Source organism: Phaseolus vulgaris, chromosome 11, assembly GCF_000499845.2.
Source record: "Phaseolus vulgaris cultivar G19833 chromosome 11, P. vulgaris v2.0, whole genome shotgun sequence".
NCBI lineage: Eukaryota > Viridiplantae > Streptophyta > Magnoliopsida > Fabales > Fabaceae > Phaseolus > Phaseolus vulgaris.
Genome location: NC_023749.2, coordinates 203,183 through 226,998, shown reverse-complemented (window position 1 = coordinate 226,998; position 23,816 = coordinate 203,183). Strand labels below are relative to the sequence as shown.

Below are 23,816 nucleotides of genomic sequence, written 5' to 3'. Positions count from 1 at the left end.
TTACTTGCTTCAGAGTTTATGTTCCACCTCATCCAAGATGCTTAAGGAAGAAAATGTTATTATAAAATAAATCAACTCAAACTTACAATGAAACGTTTAATTTAAAATGACTTTTTGAGTCATTAAAAAATAATTTATGCTTTTGTTCTTGCTCTTCCATAATTTAATAACCCAAAACTAGATAATCGAATGCAAATTCATTTTCATTAATCTTTCATTAGCCGAAAAACCGTCCAAACTAAGCAATTCTTAAAATGAAAATGCGTTTTGGTAGCTGTCTTCAACGGCTTAGAAGATTAATGAACATTGCAAAATGAGAAGCATTTGATGTTAGCAAGGATTATAACTATAATTAGGATTGATTGTGTGTATATACAAAATCCAAAAAATGTTACTCCATCCCTCCTGAAGCCGTCACTGGTACTTTTCTCTACATATCACCACCACCAAGGACTCAAACCTCGCTATCGCTATCCTCAATGCCCGGGTAAATACAGACTCTGATTTACCTGGTCTGCATGCACACCAGCAGATGCCAGAATTGGGGTATACAAAAAGTGACGACAAAAAATTACTGAAGGGCATGGGGGAGAAAAAATGAGATGTTACAATGTCAAAATTTGTACTCTTGGATATGTACACTGACTCTGATATGAATCTGGGATATTAGCCATTAAGCCTCGCTAAAAATTGACTCAGATTGTACTCCTCTGTATACTGTGATTGGTCCCATAGCTCCTCCAACCCGCCAAGTATCGATTTCAATCTCTTCCCACTGCCTACTAATTTGGCGTCTCCATCAGAATTGTTCTCCGAACTCTTCACAGCATTAACACCCTATAAATGATCACGTTCAAAGCATCAGAAAAGAAAAATAAACTATGGTAAATTATTATTCACCCAAATAACAAAAAATTCATGTTTGTTTTGTATATCTGGGAGTTCTCTCATACTACAATGGTTCAACCAAACCTCAGAAGAATGTAGCAGGCTAATTCCAACACCCTAGCCCAAGACAAAAGCCACACCCATAGAATTAAGTGACGCTAATCTACTAGCAAGATCAAATTGCAAGGAAATACATATATCGCATAGTAAAACACAGTAAAAACACATAATAATGCTCGATCTTCATTGAACCAAACAACTGACCAGATCACACTCATTCAAAATCTAATATTCTGCATTTAGAGTATACTACACCAGCCAAAAGCAAGTAGTCATACCTTTTTGGAGGTTTCTGCTGATGCAAATAAGTCAAGTAACTGATCTGTATTCATTGTTTTCATACTAGCATTTTCAGCATTAATGACAGCATTAGCCACGGAGACTTTGAATCTTTGTAGACTCATAACTTTCTCTTCCAAAGTACCACGCATTATTAGTCGATGGACATTAACTACTTTTTTCTGACCTAACCTGTGTGCTCTATCCATAGCCTGCAGATTATTAATATAAGAACCAGTAACATTACAAAAACAAATATTAGAAATTTCATCCCATGGAAAGCAAGAAAAGCTCCATGTTGTTAGCCATTAAATATATAAAGGGCATGCAAGAAGACAGTATATACCCATACCACTAACAGCTGTTAGCTTGAGCTTTTGAAAAGCTACTATAAGGTTGTGAAGAAAGAAACCACTTTCTTCTTCAGAGACTTTATAGAAATAGAAGACATTTGGCATGTGGCAGCCATAATCTCGTGAAAACACTTCCATAAAAGTAATTTTAGGTTGTTCAATTGTGTTAATGTAAAATATATTTTTCTCTCACAAACCATACATGAACAAGACTTTTACTTTTTTTCATTAACAAGGAATTAAGATATTTTTGCTTAAAAAATGGTTTCCTAACTAACTGTACTTTCTCTCATTAATCACAAGTGATCATGTTCAAAAGCTATTATTGCTATTAGCTTCCAGAACAAATCTGCAATTGGATAATTTTTGGACCCCACTCTTTTTGTCAAAAGTTGGCTCAAACAACTTCAAATATCAATATTTTATAAAAAAAAATTGATTTCTCAATATAATCTTAAACAAGCCTCTAAAGCTAGACACATGTAACAAACTACTATCTAGTACGAACAGTTATTTGAATCTTAACCTGATTAAAAAACTGTTGGATGAAATCCAATCCCACAATCAATATAAAACTCTAAGCTGACAAAATTAGGATTGTCTTGGTCTGGAAAGAAAACCCAAAGAAATCACCAAATGCATCATGATTACCTGATGGTCTCGCATTGGATTCCAGTCGTGCTCCACAAAGACAAGGGTATCTGCAGATGTCAGGTTCAAACCAAGCCCACCAACTGCAGATGCAGAATTTCATATAATTTCCAAATACTAAGCTACAACTACAAGAAAAATAATGGTTAGATTGATTAAGGCATGATGAAAAACTTTACCATGTGTTGTAAGCAGTAAGACATCAATGGTAGGGTCTGAATTGAAAGCTTTGACAATTTCAAAACGCTTCTCTGATGCAACTGATCCATCCAACCGCAAATATGTGACACTGTAAAAAGAAGGAAAAATGCAAGATGAAAACTCTGAATAATATACACCCATCTAAGATAATCATATTTCCGTGCAGAAGTGAGCGGCAACTGTTCAATAACAAAAATCATTGAACGCAAAGAATTAAGCATGGGAATCCAAACCATTAATTTATTAGGTGGATGACTAGGTCCAGGAACTAACCTTTTCATGTGTGTCTGAAACAAGTCTCTTTCAATTATATCCAGGAAAGCCTGCAAAAAAAAATCAGTTAATCATTTACTAATCTTCAGAAAATAGGTAGCTCCAAATAAAAGGCAATCATCACCTTATGCTGAGCGAATATCAAGACCCTATGCTGCCCAACGTTAACTGTACCCTCAGAACCTGAATTATCAACTCCAATTCCACATTCTTCAAGAATCTCATGAAGAGCAACTAATTTTGGGGAGTGGTGGAGTTTGTGAAGTTCTGAAACAACATCAGAGCCAGCAGGAAACAGTTCCAAGAGGATGGAAGAGAGTGAATCTGGAATCTTCTCACCAGTGACAAGCAATGGATGACTACAGAGTTTTAGCAAATATTGGAGTGCCTGAAACATGGAATGTATTTCTGGGTGTTAAAAAACAGAAGGAACAATAATTAACTGATGATTAAAGAAATATAATTGCCTGGAAAACATGTGAAGACGCTTTAGTAGAAGTGCCACTTCCTTCTGGCGCAGCAGACTCATTCGTTGTTGTTACAATGGATGACATTTCTTGTTTTACACGAGAACCAGAAAACTGTTCGTAAAGTTTATATTGTACAGGGCTCAAATCACAGTATCTGTCTTGGATTATTTTCTCTGGCAGATCAGACAAGACTTCATCCTTTGTTCTACGAAGGAGGAAAGGCATCACCTAGAGGACAAAAGTACATCTAGTAAGAAGGCAAAAACAAAAAAACACTTGTATGTTGATAAAAAAGAAAATCACCTGCTTATGCAATGCCTCCATAGCAAGTACTCCTGCTTCAGCATCCTTAGCAGAGCATTTTGGATCTCTTGCAGCTAAAAGTGGTTTTCCATATGCTGCTTGGAACTGTTAAAGCCACATTAAATGAACGCCCATTGTGAAAATAATTAAAAAAAGCATGATAAAATTGCATTGGTGCTTGGTAGAGAAAGCATTAACATTAAAAAAAATAGGAGCTAGATGGCTAAACATGCTAAAGAAACTCAACTAAATATGATAAAATGACACAATATCACGAGGGAAATTTACAAAATGCTAAAGAAACTGTTTATCTTTTCTCTGTTCTGCTCTTCTCTTCTATTCTTGGATGGGTGCCTTGTTTTATAATGGCAGCAAGTGATGAGGTGAAGAAAAGGAAGTGGAATATTTTAATTGTTTTATGCATTTCTCAATTTATTAGTTGTTTTATGCATGAATATTTTATGAAGTATGAACCTGTTTTTAGTTTGTTATGTATTGAATATTATTTTTCATATAATATGATCCTTGAGTTAGATCTTTTATTTTCTTTCTGACGATCCTCGAGTTTAACACATTGGTTGCAGTTATAATATTGTAACAACATAAAATATAATGACAAGCAGCAAAAAATATACCTGTCTGTCGGTTCCAAGAAAGCCTGGCATCAGAAAATCAAAGAGGGACCACAAGTCCATTATATTATTCTGAAAGAATGGGTAACATTTATCAGATTAGTAGTGACAGATTGTAACTTTAATGAGACATAAACTCATCACAAACCTGTATAGGTGTCCCACTCAATATCAAGCGGTGCTGGGCTTTCAACTGTTTTACAGCAAGTGTAACTTTAGACTTGGCATTTTTTATTATATGCCCTTCATCTAAAATGCAGTAATTCCACAGCAGCTGTCCCAGAAAATCAACATCTTTACGCACAACGTCATATGATGTTATAATGACATTATGCTTACAAAAATGATCTCGAAGAAGCACTCTTTCCTGAGCAGAACCAACATACTGAAGACTAGATATAACAGAAACATCAATATACTTCTCTATCTCAAAGGCCCAGTGCCCAACTAAAGTTGATGGGCAGATAATTAAAGATGCCGGAAGATCCTCATTCCCAATTGTAGTCCGATGCTCAGCTATATCAGAGGCCACAATTGCTGATGCTTGAAGTGTCTTTCCAAGTCCCATGTCATCACATAAAATTCCATGAAGCTTGAAACGTTTCAAAAAAGCTAACCAATTTATGCCTTCCTGCTGATACCTGAAAACACAAGAACAGCAATAATATAATATTAAAGGTAAATGTAAAATTAATAGATCACACATTTAAGAATATAAATAAAAATATATAAATATAAGTAATGAACAAAGTAGCTAGAGAAAAAAGAAATGGGGAGAGAGTGCATGGTCTTGGACGATAACACTTCAGAATTATCATCTTCGCCATGAAGACTTCAACACAATTTCTTTTTCTCAACTTCACCATCAAACCATACTTTCCAAATTGGAATATTGAAGTATCATCCCCTCCCCAAATAAATGTTAGCTAAATAAGTCCAATTTACCTCCTCAATGTTACTTTCAATTCAGTACACAAGTTGTAATCTTCAATATGAGAGTTGTCAAGCAGTTGCTCTAAAAATTGCAAGTCTTCTGCATTTCTGGATACACCTTCCCCTAGTCCTATAGGTTGAGGAAGGCCCCGAGCCAAAGGAAGTAAAGGAACAAGAGCAGCAAAACTATGAGTCACACTCTGTCTGACAGACTGATCACAATCACTCATACACCTTAGAAGAGGAACCACCAACAGAGGAGCATAAGGTACCAACTCTACACCCAGCCCCTGAACTAGAAAACTAATCAACATGCCTGCTCCTTGTCGAGCATAAACAGATGACGAATCTTCCAACATAGGGATAGCCTTTTCAATCACAGCTCCCATAACTTTGACAGTCATTGACTGTGCCAGGGAAGTGATGCAGCGCGAAGCAGCTAATCTAACAGCAACATGAGAATGCTGAACACATTTGAAGATGCATGGAAGAAGTGTCAACAGTTTTGGCTTCAACTCCTTGATTAACACAGGAGCAACAGAGCGCACCACCTACAAGAAAACCATGTTAAATATTAAGCAGTTAAGCAGAATACTATGTGCCATAACTAAACAAGTTACAAATGAACAAGCAATAGGAAGAATTATTGAACTAGTAAACAATCAATGCAAAAATACGTCTGATAACTCCAACCAACAAACAGGAAATATTTCTACTTAAAACCATTGACCTGCAGTGCAACATAAAACACACCCATATACAATTAGAGAGAGAGAGAGATAACACTTTCTAAGAATGTTTCAGGTAACCAAAAATTTTTCTAGAAATTTTTCTGCACCTTGTCATGAAAAGGAAGAAAGATTCTTTACAATGAATAATTCTGAAGAATTTTACCGTCGAATTTTTTTTAACAGATTTATAATGAACAGCATATTTATTTTAGTTAACCAACCACTCCAAAATAATGTTCAAAAGTTCAAAAAATTAAAAAATATCCAAATGCTCAGAGAAGGACATCTTTTCGACAATTTAATCCCATCTTCTGATACTGCAGTATAACTCATTCATTCACAGCTAATGATGCAAAATCTTACATTTAATGAACCAAGAACACAGGAAAATTTTTAAAATGCCAACCTGGATATTGTTAATCAAGGTCTGAGGATCACTAACAGACTCAATAGACACATTAGCTTGCTTTTCCTCGATGATGGGTACAGGTTTAAGAACTTCAGTAAGGCAATCCCACAGCTTAGGAAGCTTGTCAAATAATGACGCACCAAACTTTTCACATAGAAGCCTCAATGATAGCTCAGATCCTCGTCTACTTAAAAATCCCTCCACCTTTGAACGATCTTCACCAGCCAGCACATGGACCTTTGACTTCTGTTTGCTCACAGGAGTTCTAAAAGACAGAAGACCTTGGTCATCGATACTTTCAATGGTACAAAGGGATTTGGCTTGAGGGGTCTCAGAGGGATCCATGCAAGTTAAACTACATATATTTTTTATTAATTTATCATTGGGGCAAGGTTTACGTGCAACACAGTGATACATTAGCTCAGCAAGGGCCTCAGCAGACTTCATTTGGAGTATTTCCTCCTGAAAGTTGACATTTGATCAAATATCAATAAATTAAACAAGTAAACAAGCAAAAGAAAAACATAAAAAGCTAAACCAACACCTGCTCTCGTCTGATTGAAGCCATCAAAGGCAAAATGATTGGTGTAAGTCGTGTAGGAAATTCAGACATCCAGACAACTGCAGCTGCAACTGCAGATGTGACTGTAACATGCAAGTTGCTCTGCAAATCATCAGATGAACCATAAGCAAGTCAAAATCATTGAGGGCAACTTAAAGCACATGAAATACAAATCATGTAATACCTACCACTTCAAGAAAGTTCAAAATAATAATTTTTTAAGTATACCTGAACACATTTTAAATATCCAGAAGTTGTCAAGAGTCTCTGTTTGGAGGACTCAATATCATCCATGATGTTCTTTGCCAAGGATTCATTTGCAGAACTATCATTACACAAAGCTGGAATTTTTGAAGCAAAACCAATGGCATCATCCACACTCAAGCGATCCAACTCAATTTGTGTTGCTGTCAATAACTCATCAAACATACCAGAAGACTTGACTACATTTAGTAATTGACCAGCCTCACTGCGCATCTTTGCATAAGTTCTGGAAAGCTCAGCATAAGGAAGAAGTGAATCTTTTGTCGGGAATGCTGGGTCAGAACATGCTAATAAGTCCAGCAACCAACCTTTGAGGGCACCAGGGATACCATCAAGGTTTTTGGACAAATTTCTGATCTTAATCTCCTTGAACCAAGAAATAAGTACCATAGATGCAACCTAAATACAATAGAAAATATTAAAGGCAGGTGGGGAAGGCTGAAGTTTGCTTAGCTATATATTTATTGTACACAAATACATACCTGGCGTTGGACACCAGATAAAGAGGTTAGGGAGCTCCACAGTGGATCAATCACATATTTTAAAGAACCCGCTGGCAGCTTAGAAGCAAAATATCCCAAAGCAGTTGCTGTAACTACTCGGGTATGAGTAACAGAAGTGTCCACATCAGCACCAACGACCATCTTAACAGAATTCATGGGAACATCTCCATTTCTATCGTGTGGAATAGTTCCTTTAATAGAATCAAGACTAAATTCCACACCACATTCATTTTCAATTTTTGCAGCTCTCATTTTAGCAGCTGCTCTAATTTGACTTTTTCGTGGAAAGGCAACAGGCCAGTACATCTTTGATGCATCTAATGCTGATCCAAATGGGGTAGATGCAAGTTCTATCCAAGAAGCCCCATAAGAACTTGCAGCCATCTCCAAGTCCTCCATAGAACACTGCCATTAATAAGGAAGACAACTAGATGGATTAGAAAATAGAGATATCAATTCAATGTATTTACATGAAAATTAAACAACCATGACCAAAGGTGGAAGACTAAACAATCACTTTTTAGGGCCTCAAGGGATGAGGTAAGCAGAAAATCCTACAGAAAAAATGAACCATCTTGAACATTTATTACACCACAACAATGATTGGCTAGAAACATAATGCATTGGGAAGATGGACTTGAAACAAAGCAAACTTTCAACATAAAATATTTTGATGTAAAAAATATAATACAAAAAAAAACAAAGTTACAGAGAGTCTATTTAAGCTTAAAATAAATATTCTTTAAAAAAACAATTCTAAAAAAACTCACTTATTTAAGCGGACAGAATGTGCTTAATAAAAAAACAGAAAAATGTATATTCTTAAAATAAGTAGATTAAACACATTAAAAATATGAAATCTGTTTATTTATTAAAAGACACTAGTAAGCACAAACAAACCAGGCCATTATCAAAACTAGATACATAGAGATGGATTGTAGTCTAATCCAAGAAATATCATGTAAAGGTGCATTTTTAGTAGCTTCATCAACTCAAATGACCAGCCAGCTAGCACATATTTACAAAGCCTCCTAGAGGTCCAGGATTGGCTACAGTTCTAAGAAACATGTAAACGTGATTTATATCCTGCTTGAAAGAGATTGTTGCAATAATAGCTCAAAAGTGTAACATGACTACGTTGCTAGGATAACAAGACCAACATCTATACCAACTGGTTTCGAAGCAACCCACAACAGATCCCACAATATTCTGGTAAGAATTATCCCTTGTTTCGTATAGTGGAGGGAGAGAACTACTTTTGGTTGGTTGGTTGAAAAAGAAAAGAAAATAAATAAATAAAATAATAGTGGAACCCACTGTACTATTTCCCACCTATTTTTATTCATCTATCTCTATCCTGACTTCCTATCAAATCAATCAAATTACATAACTTTCAAAATTCTTTCTCTTTATTTCTCACCTATTTCTAGTCCACCAAACAACTAAATATGCAATCTTATTTCTACCTAGACCTCTTTTCAGAACTTCTTTATTTCTATCTTCTCAATTTCTGTCCTCAGAACCAAACAGTACGCATGTAATTTTACAACTTATTTTAAAATACTACTGTACATGATTTCTGAAGCCATATAAACTAATTTCTCTTAACAATCAACGTATAGTCCTGAAAACATGTTTATCTCTGCATCAGATAAGCTGACAGAATGTGAAACCAGATTAAATAAACCTTCTCTCGTCCTCAATACAACATTAAATCTGATATACCTGAACAAGGAGACTCCAAACTCTCTCAGAACAATGCAAAATATCCTCATTTGTTTCTAATAGCAGATTCTGGAATACGATTCTAAGGGTATCTCCAAATATAGAAGAGGGCCAGAATGAAGCACCAGACAACTCAGACATGCTTCTTTTATATCCAGCTTCAAGTAGCCTCTCCTGAAGATAGAAAATTTATGGCACGACATCAACACGTGTACCACCTTTTGTGAGAAAGAAACCATTTGATAAATACATTTCATAAGATGTGATTCAATTTTTTCACTAAACATCCAAGAAAGAAAATATATACCAAAGTCCGTATTGCAGAATAACGAACAGATGTGATACTGTGCCTCATAAAGGGCCACAAACGTTGTGCCAATGTTGAAAGCACATAAGGATTTTCTTCTCCATCGTCATCACCACAACCACCTCCTCCATTTTCCATTTCTTTGTCTCCCAATCTAAAAACTTCATACATATTTGGCGCCATTTCTTCTTGAGAATAGATTTCTGCCAGCAGATTCATTACACTGCAAACAGATAATTAACAAATTAATACCAATATATTATTGTATAACGATGGTTTGGCCTCTCTACAATATAAAACTATAGTGCAAAACCTAGAATTAGAGGGAAACTTCTCTTTGAAATTATAAAAACCATTTATTCTCAGCATAACCTCTGAACTAAAATAAATTATGGTCTTGTGTTGATGTGAGTATTCAGATTCAGCTACTTCAAAAAATTTATCACAAAAAACATGGCATGATCAAACTACTGTTATAAACAATGGGAATGCATCACATTTAATTGGCAAACAAAGTTATGCTATTAGTTTAGCAAATGATAATTAAAAAAAGGTTTTAATATGTTTTAAACCCATGCAGAGATTGTTCTATCTTCTTTTAGTCCTTGAATAATTTTGTATTACTTTTAAACCCCTGACATTTAGGGTAATAAAAAATATTAAGACAATAAGGGTAACAAAAAACATTTTAAATTAAGATAATTAGATTATTTTTAACAGCATAATTTAATTAAGTAATGTATTTACTACTTTCCATTAATAAGATAGTTACATATATTTTTATTTTATTTTTAATATACTATGACATGACTAAACTTTTATATTCTTTTTCTTAAATAATCATTACATTTTGTTCACAGAATATTATTTTAAGAATGTAATTAAGTATAATTTTTATTTCATAATCATATGTCTATCATTCTATACCTAAAGAAAGACTATTAATTGAGCAATCATATAAAAATAAGAGTACTGATTACTTTTTATATTACATTTAACTTTTAATTTTTAATAATCAGTAATTCCAAAAATTTAAGACTGTACAGGTAACTACCAAAACTTTAGCCAGTAAAATACCTGCTGGTGGACGGACTTAAATCATCCAAGTCAAGCAATATATCCCATAAAAGCATCACAATGGAATGCAATGTTTGACCCTGCAAGGAAACAATTGCAGATGCAGCAGGTATTAAAGCATCAGCAGCAACTGCCCGGACATCATCATCTGGGTCCTCCAACCCAGATCTACAAGCAGGAAGAACTCGTCCAAGCAAATCAGAAAGCATCTCCTAGCATCAGTAAAAGACAAATCAAGCAAAACAAAAAGCCAGAAAGATCAATACAAAACCTCTCTTGAATTTTAAGCAGTAAAAAACAAAGCAGCACATCGATTAAGAAAACACTAATAGGTTTTCATAAATGGAACAACACCCTACACCCTCAGATATAGATATTTTTTCTTTCTTCAGGGTTATATAGATGATTCAAATGGTGTAGGCTCTCCACTCAAGAACTAACTACTACTGAATTGGATGAGGGACTTTTCCCTACTGTTTATATTCTTTGGGTATTACATTTAAATCCTTCATAGACATAATTTCAATTTGAACATATAAACAGTTGACATCACCACTCAAGTCAAGCATTAAATTCAATCATCACAGACTTGGTGATACATTAAACAGCTATACATGTTGGCAAAACAATGAAACCCAATCAAAGAGATATTGGCAATAAACACACACAAAAATGTCTTGAGCTAGAATAGTTTGAAAGTCATTCATTTTCATGTTGCTGATTTATAGTTTTCAAAATATATTTGCACACATATGAGAAGTACATTAGGCTTCAGTAGATCAACAGTGCCAATATAGATAGACAGAAAGAGTATCAAAGATAAATGACAGAAAATAGATATGCACCTGCCGAACAGCAACCAAATATTTTATACCAAGAAGACTGCCATGACGAATCTCCCATTCTGGCCTACACTGAACAAAAGGCAACAACAGAAGCATAAAGATTAAAAACAAAACTAAGAAGACACAAACCAAAACCCATCAGAAAAGGAAATTGCTTCAAGGAGGAAAAGCACAGAGATAATCTAAAAAAGCAAAATGCATCTTTAAGCATTGTACATTACATTATTAAAAGGAAATAACTTGCAGCATTAAACCATGTTTACCTGCATTCCCAACAATATGTTCAATGTTTCATTTACTAATGCAGGATGCATATACTTAAATGCAGCACCTAAAGCCTGTGCACAGGTTTCACGCACTGGAGCAACAACCTGATCAGATACATAATCTCCAAAGCTGAAATAAAATAAAATGAACAAAGAAACTTGCAGAATAAGAGACAGCTTTGAGGTATCTATTTAAGAAAAGAGTCATCAATAGGATATAGAAGTACAGCACTTTGGAATCAGTTACATAAACCGAAGTTCAACAGGATCTAGTTCGTTCATTAAAAGAAATAAAAGAACGAAAAATATCATACCGATCTAGTGACAACACGCACAAAAAGCGTATCACACAATCTTGAAGAAATTCACAGTTTTGAAGCCAGGAACTTCTAGCCACTTTAACAGAGTTCATCAGCTCGCAGTTCTGAGGAAGATTTCTCAGCGCAATAAGATTTCCAGGGGGCATCTTATTGTCATCAAAATGAACCTTCTGTTCTGCTATACTAGCAGACTCTTTGCATGCATCATGTGAGCCATCAGGTTGAGACTCCAGATCCATGTCATTGGAATTACCATTAAATTGCCCATTCCCGTAATCCAATGTTAAATTGCATCCATGGGTTTCAGAAGTAATGCTGATTTTAATATCACCTTCATTGTTGCAAGTCATCACACTATCCATAAAGGTTGATGATGATACATCTTCAAGTTTTGGCCTCTTCAGGTTTGAATCAAACTCATCAGCTGAAACGTGCATATTTAAATCAATTTCCCTCTCTCTCTTCAATGTGCTTGGCATACTTTTGTCTTCTAATTCAATAAACAGGGTCCCACCCATGTGTGAGTCAGGTTTAAATACTCCAGCAGAAGCACCTTGATGTGCTAAAATCTCTCTCAGTGCCATCACGCTACCATGTCGTATCTCCCAAACTGCCAACAGCATTTGATATATAAGCATTCAAAGAACATAAATAAATGTGAAAATACAGCAGTAGATAAAGCATCATGGTACAAAAAGTGACAAAGGGAAAAATGTTTACCAGAATCAAACATATCTATAATAAGTTGCTCAACAAAAGTGTGGAAAGGCCATTGCCCATCCCCATCATGCTCGAAGCCATCATCGTCGTGATTAACATCCATGAATACCTATACAAAATGATGCATGAAAATAATTCCAAATCATGCCTTGTCATTCTAGATGAAAAATGAATCTATTTGTGTATCAACAATTTAGAAGATAAGATCATGGTAGTAGGTATCATGCGATACACGATACGAATCGTACTATACGATCCTTCTCTCTCACGATACAAATAGCTAAAACACTTGTTTTTACTCATGTGCAGTTGTATCGTACAAATTGTTCACAGAATCACAAATTGAGTTTGTATCATGTCCTAAATAGCAATAAATTTCCATTTGGGTTTTACCGCACACTGGGTCGGGTCTCGCAACTCGGTTTGGTAAAAACCTAACTTTAGTTTTTTTTTAACCACGAACTGACCTGCAACTCCTTTGCTTCTCCTCCAACAGCTCAAACTTAATGAAAGAGTGGACCTGCGGAACAGCAAAGGAGCAAACGGCAGGAGGAGTGGGAGGAGCGAGACAGCAGGACAACGGGAGTCATGATAGGAGCGAAAGACAAGGGAGGAGTGGACAGCGTTACTGAGTTTTTTGCGGCAGTCTTGCTTTTCAAAAATGGTAAATCAAAGAGGGACTGTGATATTACTTAGAACTATTGTGAAAGTCTTCCTATAAATAGACTACAAGTAAGATGTAATTTTGTTGACATGCTTGTAGGGGTGGCATAGTAAGGAAGAAGCATCATCTTGCTGGAACAAAAGAAATATGTTATTCCTTCTTGTGGTGTCCCAAATGAGGTGAAGGAAATATTTGTGAAGTTGTTGAAAAGTAAAGAATGGGCCACTAGTCCACGTGCTACTAAAACTGAGGGCAAGCAAGTGATGAATAGTGTTAAGTGATGGCAGATTTTGGAGATCAATTACATTTTCTAAAATGTGTGAAACTGCTTGCAAAAGTGTTGATGCTTATAGATGGTGATGCAAAACCAGCCATGCCATATATTTATGCAGCAACTACACTTATTTTTAAGGTTGTGTTGCTGAAATTGTACAGTAAATACATGTAGATACAACACTCTTTTCTACTATGAGGTTGTTTTGTTATTAATTGTATCTTTGCATGTTTACATATCTTATGAATTCAAGTATATGTTACATTTTTTAATGTTTATAAATCTAATAATTCACAATACGAAACAATTCACAATTCACAATATAACCTCTCTGATACATAATTTGTATCTTGATTCAACTACCAACGATAAGATAGCATTTTCCAAGACACCAACAGACCAAAGCTTGTTCTACTGTTTAGGTGTAAAAGGTTGTATCATACAACAATAATAATAGGATAACACCACCAATAACAATAACAACAACCAACAAATGTTTAAAAATTATAATAATTAAAAATCATTTGCTACCACCAATGACTGTAGTAGTGCAATGAAATCATAGGGATGCCCTTGAGGCCAAAAACTATCATTTAACTAATGTGCAAAACAGAATACTACCTTACTGTAATTCAGTGAATCAGGACATGTGCCTTTTGAAGTCAAACTTTGAGCACCTGATGCCTCTGTACCTCCATCTTCACACCAGGTTTTTGTTTGGTCCTTTGAGTTTATTTTCGCTTTACGCTTTAAAAGATTCAATTCTCTTGCGCTTGGCCACTTTGATTTGACACTAGGAACCATGTTTACCACCATTTTCTGGATGTTATGAGCAGAACAAGAAGTAAAAACTCTACCATCAATCCCATTCAGATGTGAGTCTGATTTCGACACCATAAGATCTTCGTCTCTTATGACATCACTGATATCCATAAATTGTTCACAGACATCCAAACCTACATTAATCGAGAGCAACTTCTTGAATCACAAGGACATAAACTTAGGCAGAATTAGTTTAAGCTTGGCAAGTGGGCAAGCAAATTCAATGATATAGTTTTCTTTGAGTGTGTTTTGCATAAACTACTCAGCTTCTATAGAAAGCCCTAATCAGCTTCTATAGAAAGCCCGCAAATGCTTTTTTATATGCTTGAGCTTTATAAGAACATAATCAAAAAATAATGATGCAGTTTTTAAATTAGAAAAGCACTTAAACAAATAGATTCATAAGTGAATAGAAACTTAATTAATGCCTTGATTCAACTACTATAGATGTGGAAAGTAAAAGGAGCATCAAAGCATTGAGCATCTATGGTGAGTCCTTCTTTTATTAAACCCCATAATACAATGTCATTGCCAACAAATCAACTTCTCAACAATTGTCACATCCACTAGAGCAGATAATGAATAAGAATATGTCATACAAGTTTAGCAATCAACAACTTATTTATTAGTCATCATTTTAATAGCACTTACTGGCCAATTAGATACTACATCACAAGGCATTCTTACTAACCTAAACGACGGCGAAGACTTTGCTTCTGTCGAACCAATCGCTCCTTCGGGTTCTTTATATTATCATTTCCAATATCATATTCCTGAAATGGAACAAGACATAAAATACTTTTGCAATAGCGCACATGCAATAATGAAAATAGAAAACCTCAAAAGGAATTAAATTGAAGTATAGAAATACATTTATAGGCTGGCTCTATGAGAACTTGATTGCAAGAGCTTCTCTTACACTTTCATAATCAATGTAGTATCTAGAAACATCTAATTCTAATATAATGTAATTGCATTAAAATAATCACTAAAAAATTTCATGGAAACCATTGGAAGGAAGGATCCGACTCTTTGGTATTCCGCAACACATGCTTTCATTTCGTGCTTGATCCTTTTTATGGAAATCTAGATTGCCATCAAGGCTAATATCAATTATTAGACGGAAGAAACAGATTTAGATTTATAAAAGTTTTGCAAAGTAGAGAAGTACATTTTCACGTTACTACTATAGTCCTTACTCCTAGACCATTTACATTACTTCTGTCTGTACTATTTCTTTTGGAAGAAGGAAAGCAATTAATATGGTATTTTTTAATCCTAACATATTGACAACAAGTGATAAAATATTCATGTGTGAGAGAGAGAGTATATTGATTTACCTGACCCCCTGATGCTAATAAGGCACCAAATTCAAGCACCTTGCTCATATCAAAGCTGTCGTCAAGGGACAAAGTCAATATCTTCCAAATAAAATGTACTTGTCATAATAGAAGCATGGTTAAACTATTTTCAAACAATATCAAGTTATAACTTTTCAGTTCATGGTACTCTCTAGATGCAATTTAATTTGGAGCAGATTGTTGTAGTTCATTCAGTACACGGGTTTGGGAAAAAACATTGGGCTAAAACACAAACATTGTGCAATTCTTTGGTCCAACAGACTGGAGTACAAAGTCGCAAGTTTTAAAGATGTCTTTTTGCCCTTGAACCTGTTTCATATAATTTTTGCTGATTCTTCTCTTCAGTATTCAGCCAACAGTTGTTTGAAGATATTTCCAGCTTTTATAAGCAAAGAATTGGGCAGCCTGGTGAGCACTGCCAGTTTTTTGTTTTTTATTATTTTAATTTTCTATGTTGAAGGATTACTCCCCTTACCTGTACCATCCTCTTTTTTTCTCAAATAGAAATATTTTTTATGCAACAACAAAAAATTGTCAAAGAATATTCTCCGTACAACCTTCTAAATGCGCTTCCTGTAAGTTTTGATTGTAAATACGGCCATGCACAAAGATCCTCAATGCTACAAGATATCCCATTCTCACTCATTTGTGATATAACAGAAGCAAAAAGTTCAGTCAAACTTATGTGCTTAACATTCTCAGCGATTGATCCAATTGCATGAGCAGCTGCAACTCGTGTATCCCAATTTTTACTGCGGAGGTATTGAGAAACCTAAGCATCACATGAACACAGGGTGTTAATACCCATTATCGCTATGAATATTAAATAAAAGAAACAATCATTAGTATTTAATGATTATCTTGCATAGCTTTCAAAACACTTTGAACTTAAAGCAGGCAGTCATCACCTTGTGCTGAAATTTTATTAGATGATGTTTCAACACTAACCTGCTCTTATTACAAAAGCAGGCAGTCATCACCTTGTGCTGAAATTTTATTTATTAAAAAAAAAAGCAGCAAGCAAGAATTAAGAACTTTAATCTTATTTACTGCATGAAAGAGGCTAAAAAAACATGTCAAAAAAATATTCCAAAAGCTTGAACCATTACAAGCAGGTCAAGGAATGGTTTTATATCTCAACATTTAAACATAGAGCCATCTACCAACAAATTTTTTTGATAGCAGAGACACAGAGATGAAAGAGTACACTACATTGCCAATTTTGTTTTACACCAAAGTACACAACATAATTGCCATACAATGAAGACGGTGCATAACAGAACATATTACAACAAAACAATGTTAATAGAAATTTAGCAAAACTGATACCTTCTTGAGAAGACTGGTCAAGTCTTGAGGGTGTGATTTTGCAATGTCCCCTATCTGACGAGCAGCGGTCAACCTTGTAGCTTGGGTTGACCCAGCTTTAAAAAAGTTTAGTTAAAGAAAATTCAGGAGAAAATTAAATAAAAGATTAAGTAAATGTAAAAATAAGGAAATTGTGAAGGATACTGTCCAGGAGAGTAAGCAAACGCTGGAGCCTAGATGACTGCTGGGCCATAGCAAATCATTCCAAATGCTTTGATCCCTTGGCCTAAGATCTACAGTACCAACCAAAAAATATGCTATCGAATAAAAGCATGGATAGTACTTTTTTGCAACAATGCATCAAAGTACTTTATACCTTCAGCAATCTGCATCCACATATTATATATGAATATTATCAAAGACATAAATTACTTTAGTAACATCAAGCCATACACTTTGTAGTCATTCCTAGGGCTAGAGACACTTAACATCATGGAAATGCCAATATTTTTTATTTGCAATTTTCCAAATAACTATAGACTCTACCTGAAAGTGATACTTGATAGGAATAATACAAATGACTTGTTGGAAATATGCATGATTCACAAAGCTCCTTCGTCTTGTGAGCAGATATATTATGGAATTGCTGATCATTTGTTTTTTGGCATTGTGAGCCAGTAACTCTCTTATGAAACAATATAGTAGATGATCTTGGTTAACATTGAGTGACTCTGTTATAGACAGGCATGTCAAACAATAAACTAGGTATATATATAAAAGTGATAAAAATACTAGCGTCCTTCAACCTATAGAAAACTATGCATAAATCCATATGCAAACGGAGGGGGATTATAGTACGACCCAGGATTGTTACAAAGTAGAAACCATGCAACAACCAAACCGTTGATGGAGTTATATCCTTTATGCATGTCCATACCTTTGGGTTCTGCCGCAGGAATTTCAGTCGGCATTAGTGCTTTCAACAGTGTCCCATAAAGCACTTTTAAGGATTTGGCTTTAGCAAGGATACAGACACAATATTTGATCAAAATGTTCAGTTTTATGGTGCACATGGACATAAAGTAATGTCCATATCTTCAAATGCATACCTTGGCTGCTTAATTTGTAACGGGGGTAGGATCTGGTTTGTGGCTTCGCTTCAGTGCTCTCCTCATGGTTGTTTTTGGGGTAAATCTGACAAAAAAAAATATAAATGATCTATGCTGCTTCATTAGAACTTCTAACTTATGTGGCTTGCTATATTCTTCTAATTTTAAACTGCAGTAGTATATGTCACCCTCCCCACCGTACTCTATGTTAACCTATGCTAATAAAAAAGAATATTCCTCTTGAATAAGATAAAGATGACAGTAATACTAGCGGCTAAATAACACATGAGCAAATGCCCAACTTGCAGCCACATTAGTTTTTGTTGCTGCCACTAATTGGTTCTTCAGCAAAGCCACCAGTTAGGAGTTTTCTATCTTTATGCGCATTTCATCCACCATAAAAATCGATTGGTTTTTATTCTCTCTGGCATTATAGAGTGATCTTACTAAACGGTCATTATACGCAAAAGGAAAAGAGCAAGTTCAGCAATAAATTGCGAGTAAAAACGGATTGCGAAGAGTTGCATATACCTAAGGGAAAACGCGAGAGTGTAAATATTGAAAGGAACGATTAAACAAAAGAAGCAAATCGTGAATTTCGAATCGCTATTAAAGCTCCATTGTAATATGCGAAGTTAAAGGATTCATGAACCCTGGATATGGGATTGGAATGACAGATGTATGAATTGAGAAAATAACAATGAAAATAGATTTTCTGAATCGGTACCAAAATGCAGACAGCAAGCAATAATAGATCAAGCGGTGCGGGGAAGAATAAATTGAAGAAGATGAATGAAGAGGGAAGGGAGTGGAGAATGAGAACGAACCGGAGGGTGCGGTTCGAAGTGATCGACGGTGGAGGGCGGTGCCGGAGCGGAGAAAATCGCCGGCGAGAAGAAGGCGGCAGAGTGTGGGAGTGGAGAGAGAGAGAGAGAGAGAGAGTCCGTCAATAGCTAGGGATTAGTCGAGAGAGGAGGAGAGAAAGTGAGTAATGTACAACTTTCAATTTTTCCCTTTTTTATTTTTATTTTTTGCAGTTCCTAATTTTATTTTTAAGAAATCAAATAAATAAATAAAAATTGTCTGGTCTAATTTTTTGCACATCGTTTCCGGTCATCAATTTGTGACCCAAAAGTTTGCTATCAACTCAACCAGTTACCGGTTAACCATTCAAAATTATATTTATATAGATATATATATATATATATATATATATTATATTATATTATTATTGAACTTTTATTTTAAAATATTAATTGGTATTTGTTAGATTGTAACTAATGAGAACTATTCAATTTTTGGGTTGGTATTATATTGAATTCCTACAACTTTAGTTATTCCACTCTACGTTTTCATGAATGTCAGACTTATATGATACGTATAAAACATACTTCGACAATTCGACACTTAAAGTTCAGTATTAGACGATAAGATACCTGATTATTTTACGTTTGTGTTTATTTATATAATTATTGTGGATTTTTTATAATTATTAAGTCAATAAAAACAGATTAATTAATACTAAATCATTAATTAGTTTCGTTATTAACTATTTAGATGAAAAATGGTGTTTAGGGTTTAGAATTTAGGATTGGGGATCCTACCTACTAATAAACTAATATGAGAGAATTCTTTGTTTATTAATCAACATTATCTAAATAGTATGTGAATGTTTTATTTTAATTTAATTTGATTTAAAAAGCAAAGTCTGAGGACTTGTTTTTTATTTTGAATATGAGGAATGAAATGCGTGAAGAAGCATAACGTAATTATATAATAATAATTTATAATGTTCTCTTTTAATTATTATTATATGTATATATTTGTGTATTAAAACAAACTATAATCAATTATAAAGAAGCATTATGATATGATTTTTTAAAATGGATAAAATACATTTATAGATAAAAACTTTCGCCAGTTTGAACAAAAATATTTTTAAAAAATTCAATATTTTTTGGAAAAAAAAAGAGTTTTTTTTCAATGAACATCCAAAAAAATATTTACTATAATCAGTTTTTTAAATTTAATTGTTTTCATTAATTCGTTATTAAATTATATTGACTGATAATAGTTTGATGATATGTATACACATGTATATGTTATACTTTAGATTTGTTACTAAAAATATGTCAACTTTTAAATAATTTGATTTCTTTTACGTAATTTTTTCTGTATGTATGGTTTAATTACACATTTTTTTATTTTAGAATATTTTTTCAGTTAAAAGGTATTATAAACTTCTTCCTGTGATGTATTTCCAAATGAAAGACATGTTTTCATCTTAAATGAATTTCTGATGTTTTCATCTTTTTTGTTTTGATAGTTTCTGATCTTACTTTCCTTTATTATATTTTGCATTGGATTTGTAACCTAAAAAAAGAAAAGTTAAGTTAATGTAATTTTTTTTTGTTTATTCAAATTCAATCATATATCCTTTTGTCATTTATTTTTGCTTTTTTTCATTTGGTAATTTGTTTTCAGTAACATTATGTTTTTGTTATGTTAAAAACGTCTAAACAAATTATATACTATTTTTGTGGTATAATATAATGTACGTGTAGGAATGAAAATCATTAATACTAAAATATTAAGTTAAAGCATAATTATCTGACACAAATTTAACAACTTAGTCAACCATTTTAAGAGATTATAACGTTATCTAATAAAATATATTAAGTAATAAAAATTGGAAAAAAATAAAGATATCAAAGTAGGATAGTGCAGTGTGCATCATTACAGTGAAGTATAGTAATATCCTAATAATAATAATAGTTAGATCAGTAATGACTAATTCGATTTATTGAATTAAAATAAAATAAATAAGTTTTTATAGGAATTCATACATGCTTATATCAATTTAAAATATTAATTCCATGGAGATTTCAATTAATTAGTTAAACCTTTAAACTTTGATAATGACGATCTTTTTAAAGTCTTTGTTTTTTTATCATCAGTAAATTAGAACAATAGTTATTTCTTTGCAAAAAAAAATCAAGAAATATAATTTCACATCAACATATTTCTTTCTTTTTTTCATATGATTGGATTTTTTTATAGTTTTTTATTGAGTTATTGTCAAAAAAAAATTATACTTGCATTTTATTTGTTTGAAGTGTAGTTCTTCAAGAATTTTTGTCAATACCATGTCTTGATACAAACAAATACTTAACAAACTAGCGACCACAAACCTCATCTAACAGAAATGAATTTGAATATTACTACTTTTAGGATTTGATACACTTGTCAATAAATTATTAGTAGATTACATAATTCCCAAGTGTTATTTTTTTTTTAATAAAACTCATTTTGTCATCCATTGTTTTTAGCAAAAATTGTAGAAACACAATCTACGAACAAAGAAATATGTTTTCTTGCAATTACTTGTTTGTACCTCGTACAAGCTGTTGCATTATTTTCTCCGTCATCATCAGTTATGCCTGATATGTTTTCTTTTCAGTCACTATCAAGCTCAATAGCGATTCATGTAATTGATACTAAGGTCAGAATTCTGTTGTTTAATAAAATGATTTCCAGAAAGGTGAATGCATATATAACTTTTTTTAGAAGGTGTCGTGCTAATTACAGGTTTTAATTAATTTGTTTGTTTTGGAGTATATAAAGTTTGAGGCTGTTTCTTCCAGCACTCCATCATTTTTAAATAAGACTGTTCTACCCATTTTAAAAATGATTTCTGGATTGTTTCCAGAACATATTTTATTAATTTCAGATTTCCCAATCTAGAAATAAAAAAATGTGTTTCAGAAAGATATTTCAGAATGATTTTTTTGTCTTTCAAATTTTTTATTTTCTATTCTGGAAACATTTGCTCAGGAAACTCCTATTTTAGAAATAAGTTTTGCTTACAGAACCCTTACTCAGAAATCACCAAAAACTGTTAAAAGGGTAATTTCAATATTTCAAAGAATGTAGGGTGAAAGAAAAATGGAAAGGTGCAGGAAGAAACTCTCCAAGTTTGAACAAGTAATCCAAGTTCCACAGTCTACTTGCACTTGAAATTAATTATTGGAATTTTGTGAAAGTCTAAACTCATCTGCATTGTTCATCTAGTTGAAATAGATAATACATTATGTATATCTTATACGAATGTAGCTTACACGATAAAGGATAAGATACAAAATAACTACATATGAAGTGATCTTAGTATGACACCTACACTTTGTTTGGACATGAAAAATGCTAGAAACTCAAAATAACAAACAAAGGAAGCACACAATTTTAATTCATCAATTAGCAAACTAATGCAGAAATGAACCATAAACAATCAAAATACATTTGTTACACTACAACAAGTCCTACAAAATGAGGTCAAGCAAAAAGAATACCGTTTTCCTTAATAGTATCAAGAACGATCCCTAGTCTACCTTCAATTCTTTCATCCTTTCTTGGTTCATAGGCCACTGCGTATACATCAGCTTCCATTGATCGCTCAGCAATAAGCCTTCCAACAACTCTACATGCGTTGTGATCAATCAAGGATGGAAGGGAGTTTCGAAGATCCTTGGCGTTTGTGGTAGCCACACATATGACTTTGCTTGTTCCACGGTGTACCACTTTGGCATGAATAAACCTTTTTGAGAAGAAAACATTCAGCAAGAATGGTCTCATGTACATATCTGTCCTCTGCTTCCATGATTTCCTGTTCGGCTTCTTTGCAGCTTCACCACGAGATCTTCGGGTATAGGCAGCTCGAATGAAAGAATCCTACACATGTCAAGGGAAAAATATTTAGAGCATAAACTCTTTTTCTTCATGTCAAATGTCTAGATTTCATAATTCACAACCCCTAACAGAAGTTCATAGCCCAAACTGAATAAAGTGTAGAGTAGGATCCTCCTTCTACAATGTCTTTGATTGGTTAACAATAACAAGAACAATATTCTAAAATAACCTTGCTGCTGTATTGCTCTAATCTTATATGACAACATCAATCCGGAAAAGTGCAAGATCTAGAGAACAACCTCTCAATTACATGATTATGAGTGGAGCCTGAAACCAATATTTGTATAATCATGGACTCTGCTATTGAAAACTCTAGTAGTTTCATGTTGAAGGAAGTAATACTATGACTACATCTTTTCTTTTTCTATTCTTCATCTCTTATCTTTCCACAGCAGTATGTTAATAGTATATAAATAGACACGATACAAACATGAATATGGATATGAATATAGGTATTATCTCTAAAATATAGAACACGGAACACATTCATTCAACACGGATATGAATATGAATATACTTATCATTTCTAAGATATAAGACATGAAGAAACGGATCAATTTATTGTTACCTGAGAGAGTGAAGGATTGGGAGGGTTTCTAGAGGAGCGAGATGCAGTTAAAGGTAATGAGGGAAATGAAGAAAGCGATGAGAATGAAAGGGAATTAGAAGTGGAATTGGGCGTGCGAGACGGAGGCAGCGGAGAAGAGAGTGATGCACATACTGATAATACTTTTCCGGAAGAGCAACTCATCTGTTCCTCAAA

At 33.8% G+C, this 23,816-nt stretch overlaps 2 protein-coding genes across 7 annotated transcripts; both read right to left on the bottom strand.

Annotated features, from left to right (window-relative positions):
* Window positions 1-323: 323 nt before the first annotated feature.
* LOC137818974 (TATA-binding protein-associated factor BTAF1) lies at window positions 324-19,330 on the bottom strand. 6 transcript variants are annotated; one of them, XM_068622764.1, is made up of 31 exons: window positions 19,138-19,326; window positions 18,311-18,395; window positions 17,748-17,932; window positions 17,406-17,587; window positions 17,223-17,317; window positions 16,451-16,665; window positions 15,873-15,927; window positions 15,224-15,305; window positions 14,332-14,666; window positions 12,773-12,881; window positions 12,047-12,662; window positions 11,730-11,862; window positions 11,467-11,535; window positions 10,622-10,833; window positions 9,545-9,767; window positions 9,238-9,411; window positions 7,492-7,917; window positions 6,974-7,408; window positions 6,728-6,847; window positions 6,181-6,645; window positions 5,056-5,594; window positions 4,259-4,751; window positions 4,114-4,182; window positions 3,479-3,583; window positions 3,173-3,403; window positions 2,830-3,093; window positions 2,706-2,755; window positions 2,411-2,520; window positions 2,232-2,314; window positions 1,227-1,439; window positions 324-837 (listed from the first exon to the last, which is right to left on the bottom strand). In XM_068622764.1, the coding sequence occupies exons 4-31, from the start codon at window positions 17,452-17,454 to the stop codon at window positions 667-669; spliced, it is 6,141 nt and encodes a 2,046-aa protein (XP_068478865.1). In that variant the 5' UTR covers window positions 17,455-17,587; window positions 17,748-17,932; window positions 18,311-18,395; window positions 19,138-19,326; the 3' UTR covers window positions 324-666. The 6 variants fall into 6 exon arrangements, with proteins under 6 accessions (XP_068478865.1, XP_068478932.1, XP_068478784.1 ...); XM_068622831.1 differs by having other exon boundaries at window positions 17,748-17,886; window positions 19,138-19,307; XM_068622683.1 differs by lacking the exon at window positions 17,748-17,932 and having other exon boundaries at window positions 19,138-19,330.
* A 3,194-nt stretch (window positions 19,331-22,524) lies between these two features.
* Window positions 22,525-23,804, bottom strand: LOC137832919 (uncharacterized). The gene is made up of 2 exons (XM_068641318.1): window positions 23,622-23,804; window positions 22,525-23,035 (listed from the first exon to the last, which is right to left on the bottom strand). The coding sequence occupies exons 1-2, from the start codon at window positions 23,802-23,804 to the stop codon at window positions 22,640-22,642; spliced, it is 579 nt and encodes a 192-aa protein (XP_068497419.1). The 3' UTR covers window positions 22,525-22,639.
* Between the last annotated feature and the right edge of the window lie 12 nt (window positions 23,805-23,816).

What these genes read in the sequence shown, in the direction of transcription:
- LOC137818974 (XM_068622683.1), bottom strand. Translation starts at nt 17,454, where the DNA reads ATGGCCCAGCAGTCATCTAGGCTCCAGCGTTTGCTTACTCTCCTGGAC. An exon ending in ACATATTGTTGGGAATGCAG is followed by an intron (nt 11,536 to 11,729) that starts GTAAACATGGTT and finishes CCTTTTGTTCAG; the next exon opens with TGTAGGCCAGAATGGGAGAT. An exon ending in TGGAGGCATTGCATAAGCAG is followed by an intron (nt 3,404 to 3,478) that starts GTGATTTTCTTT and finishes TTTGTCCTCTAG; the next exon opens with GTGATGCCTTTCCTCCTTCG.
- LOC137832919 (XM_068641318.1), bottom strand. Translation starts at nt 23,804, where the DNA reads ATGAGTTGCTCTTCCGGAAAAGTATTATCAGTATGTGCATCACTCTCT. An exon ending in CCAATCCTTCACTCTCTCAG is followed by an intron (nt 23,036 to 23,621) that starts GTAACAATAAAT and finishes TGACATGTGTAG; the next exon opens with GATTCTTTCATTCGAGCTGC.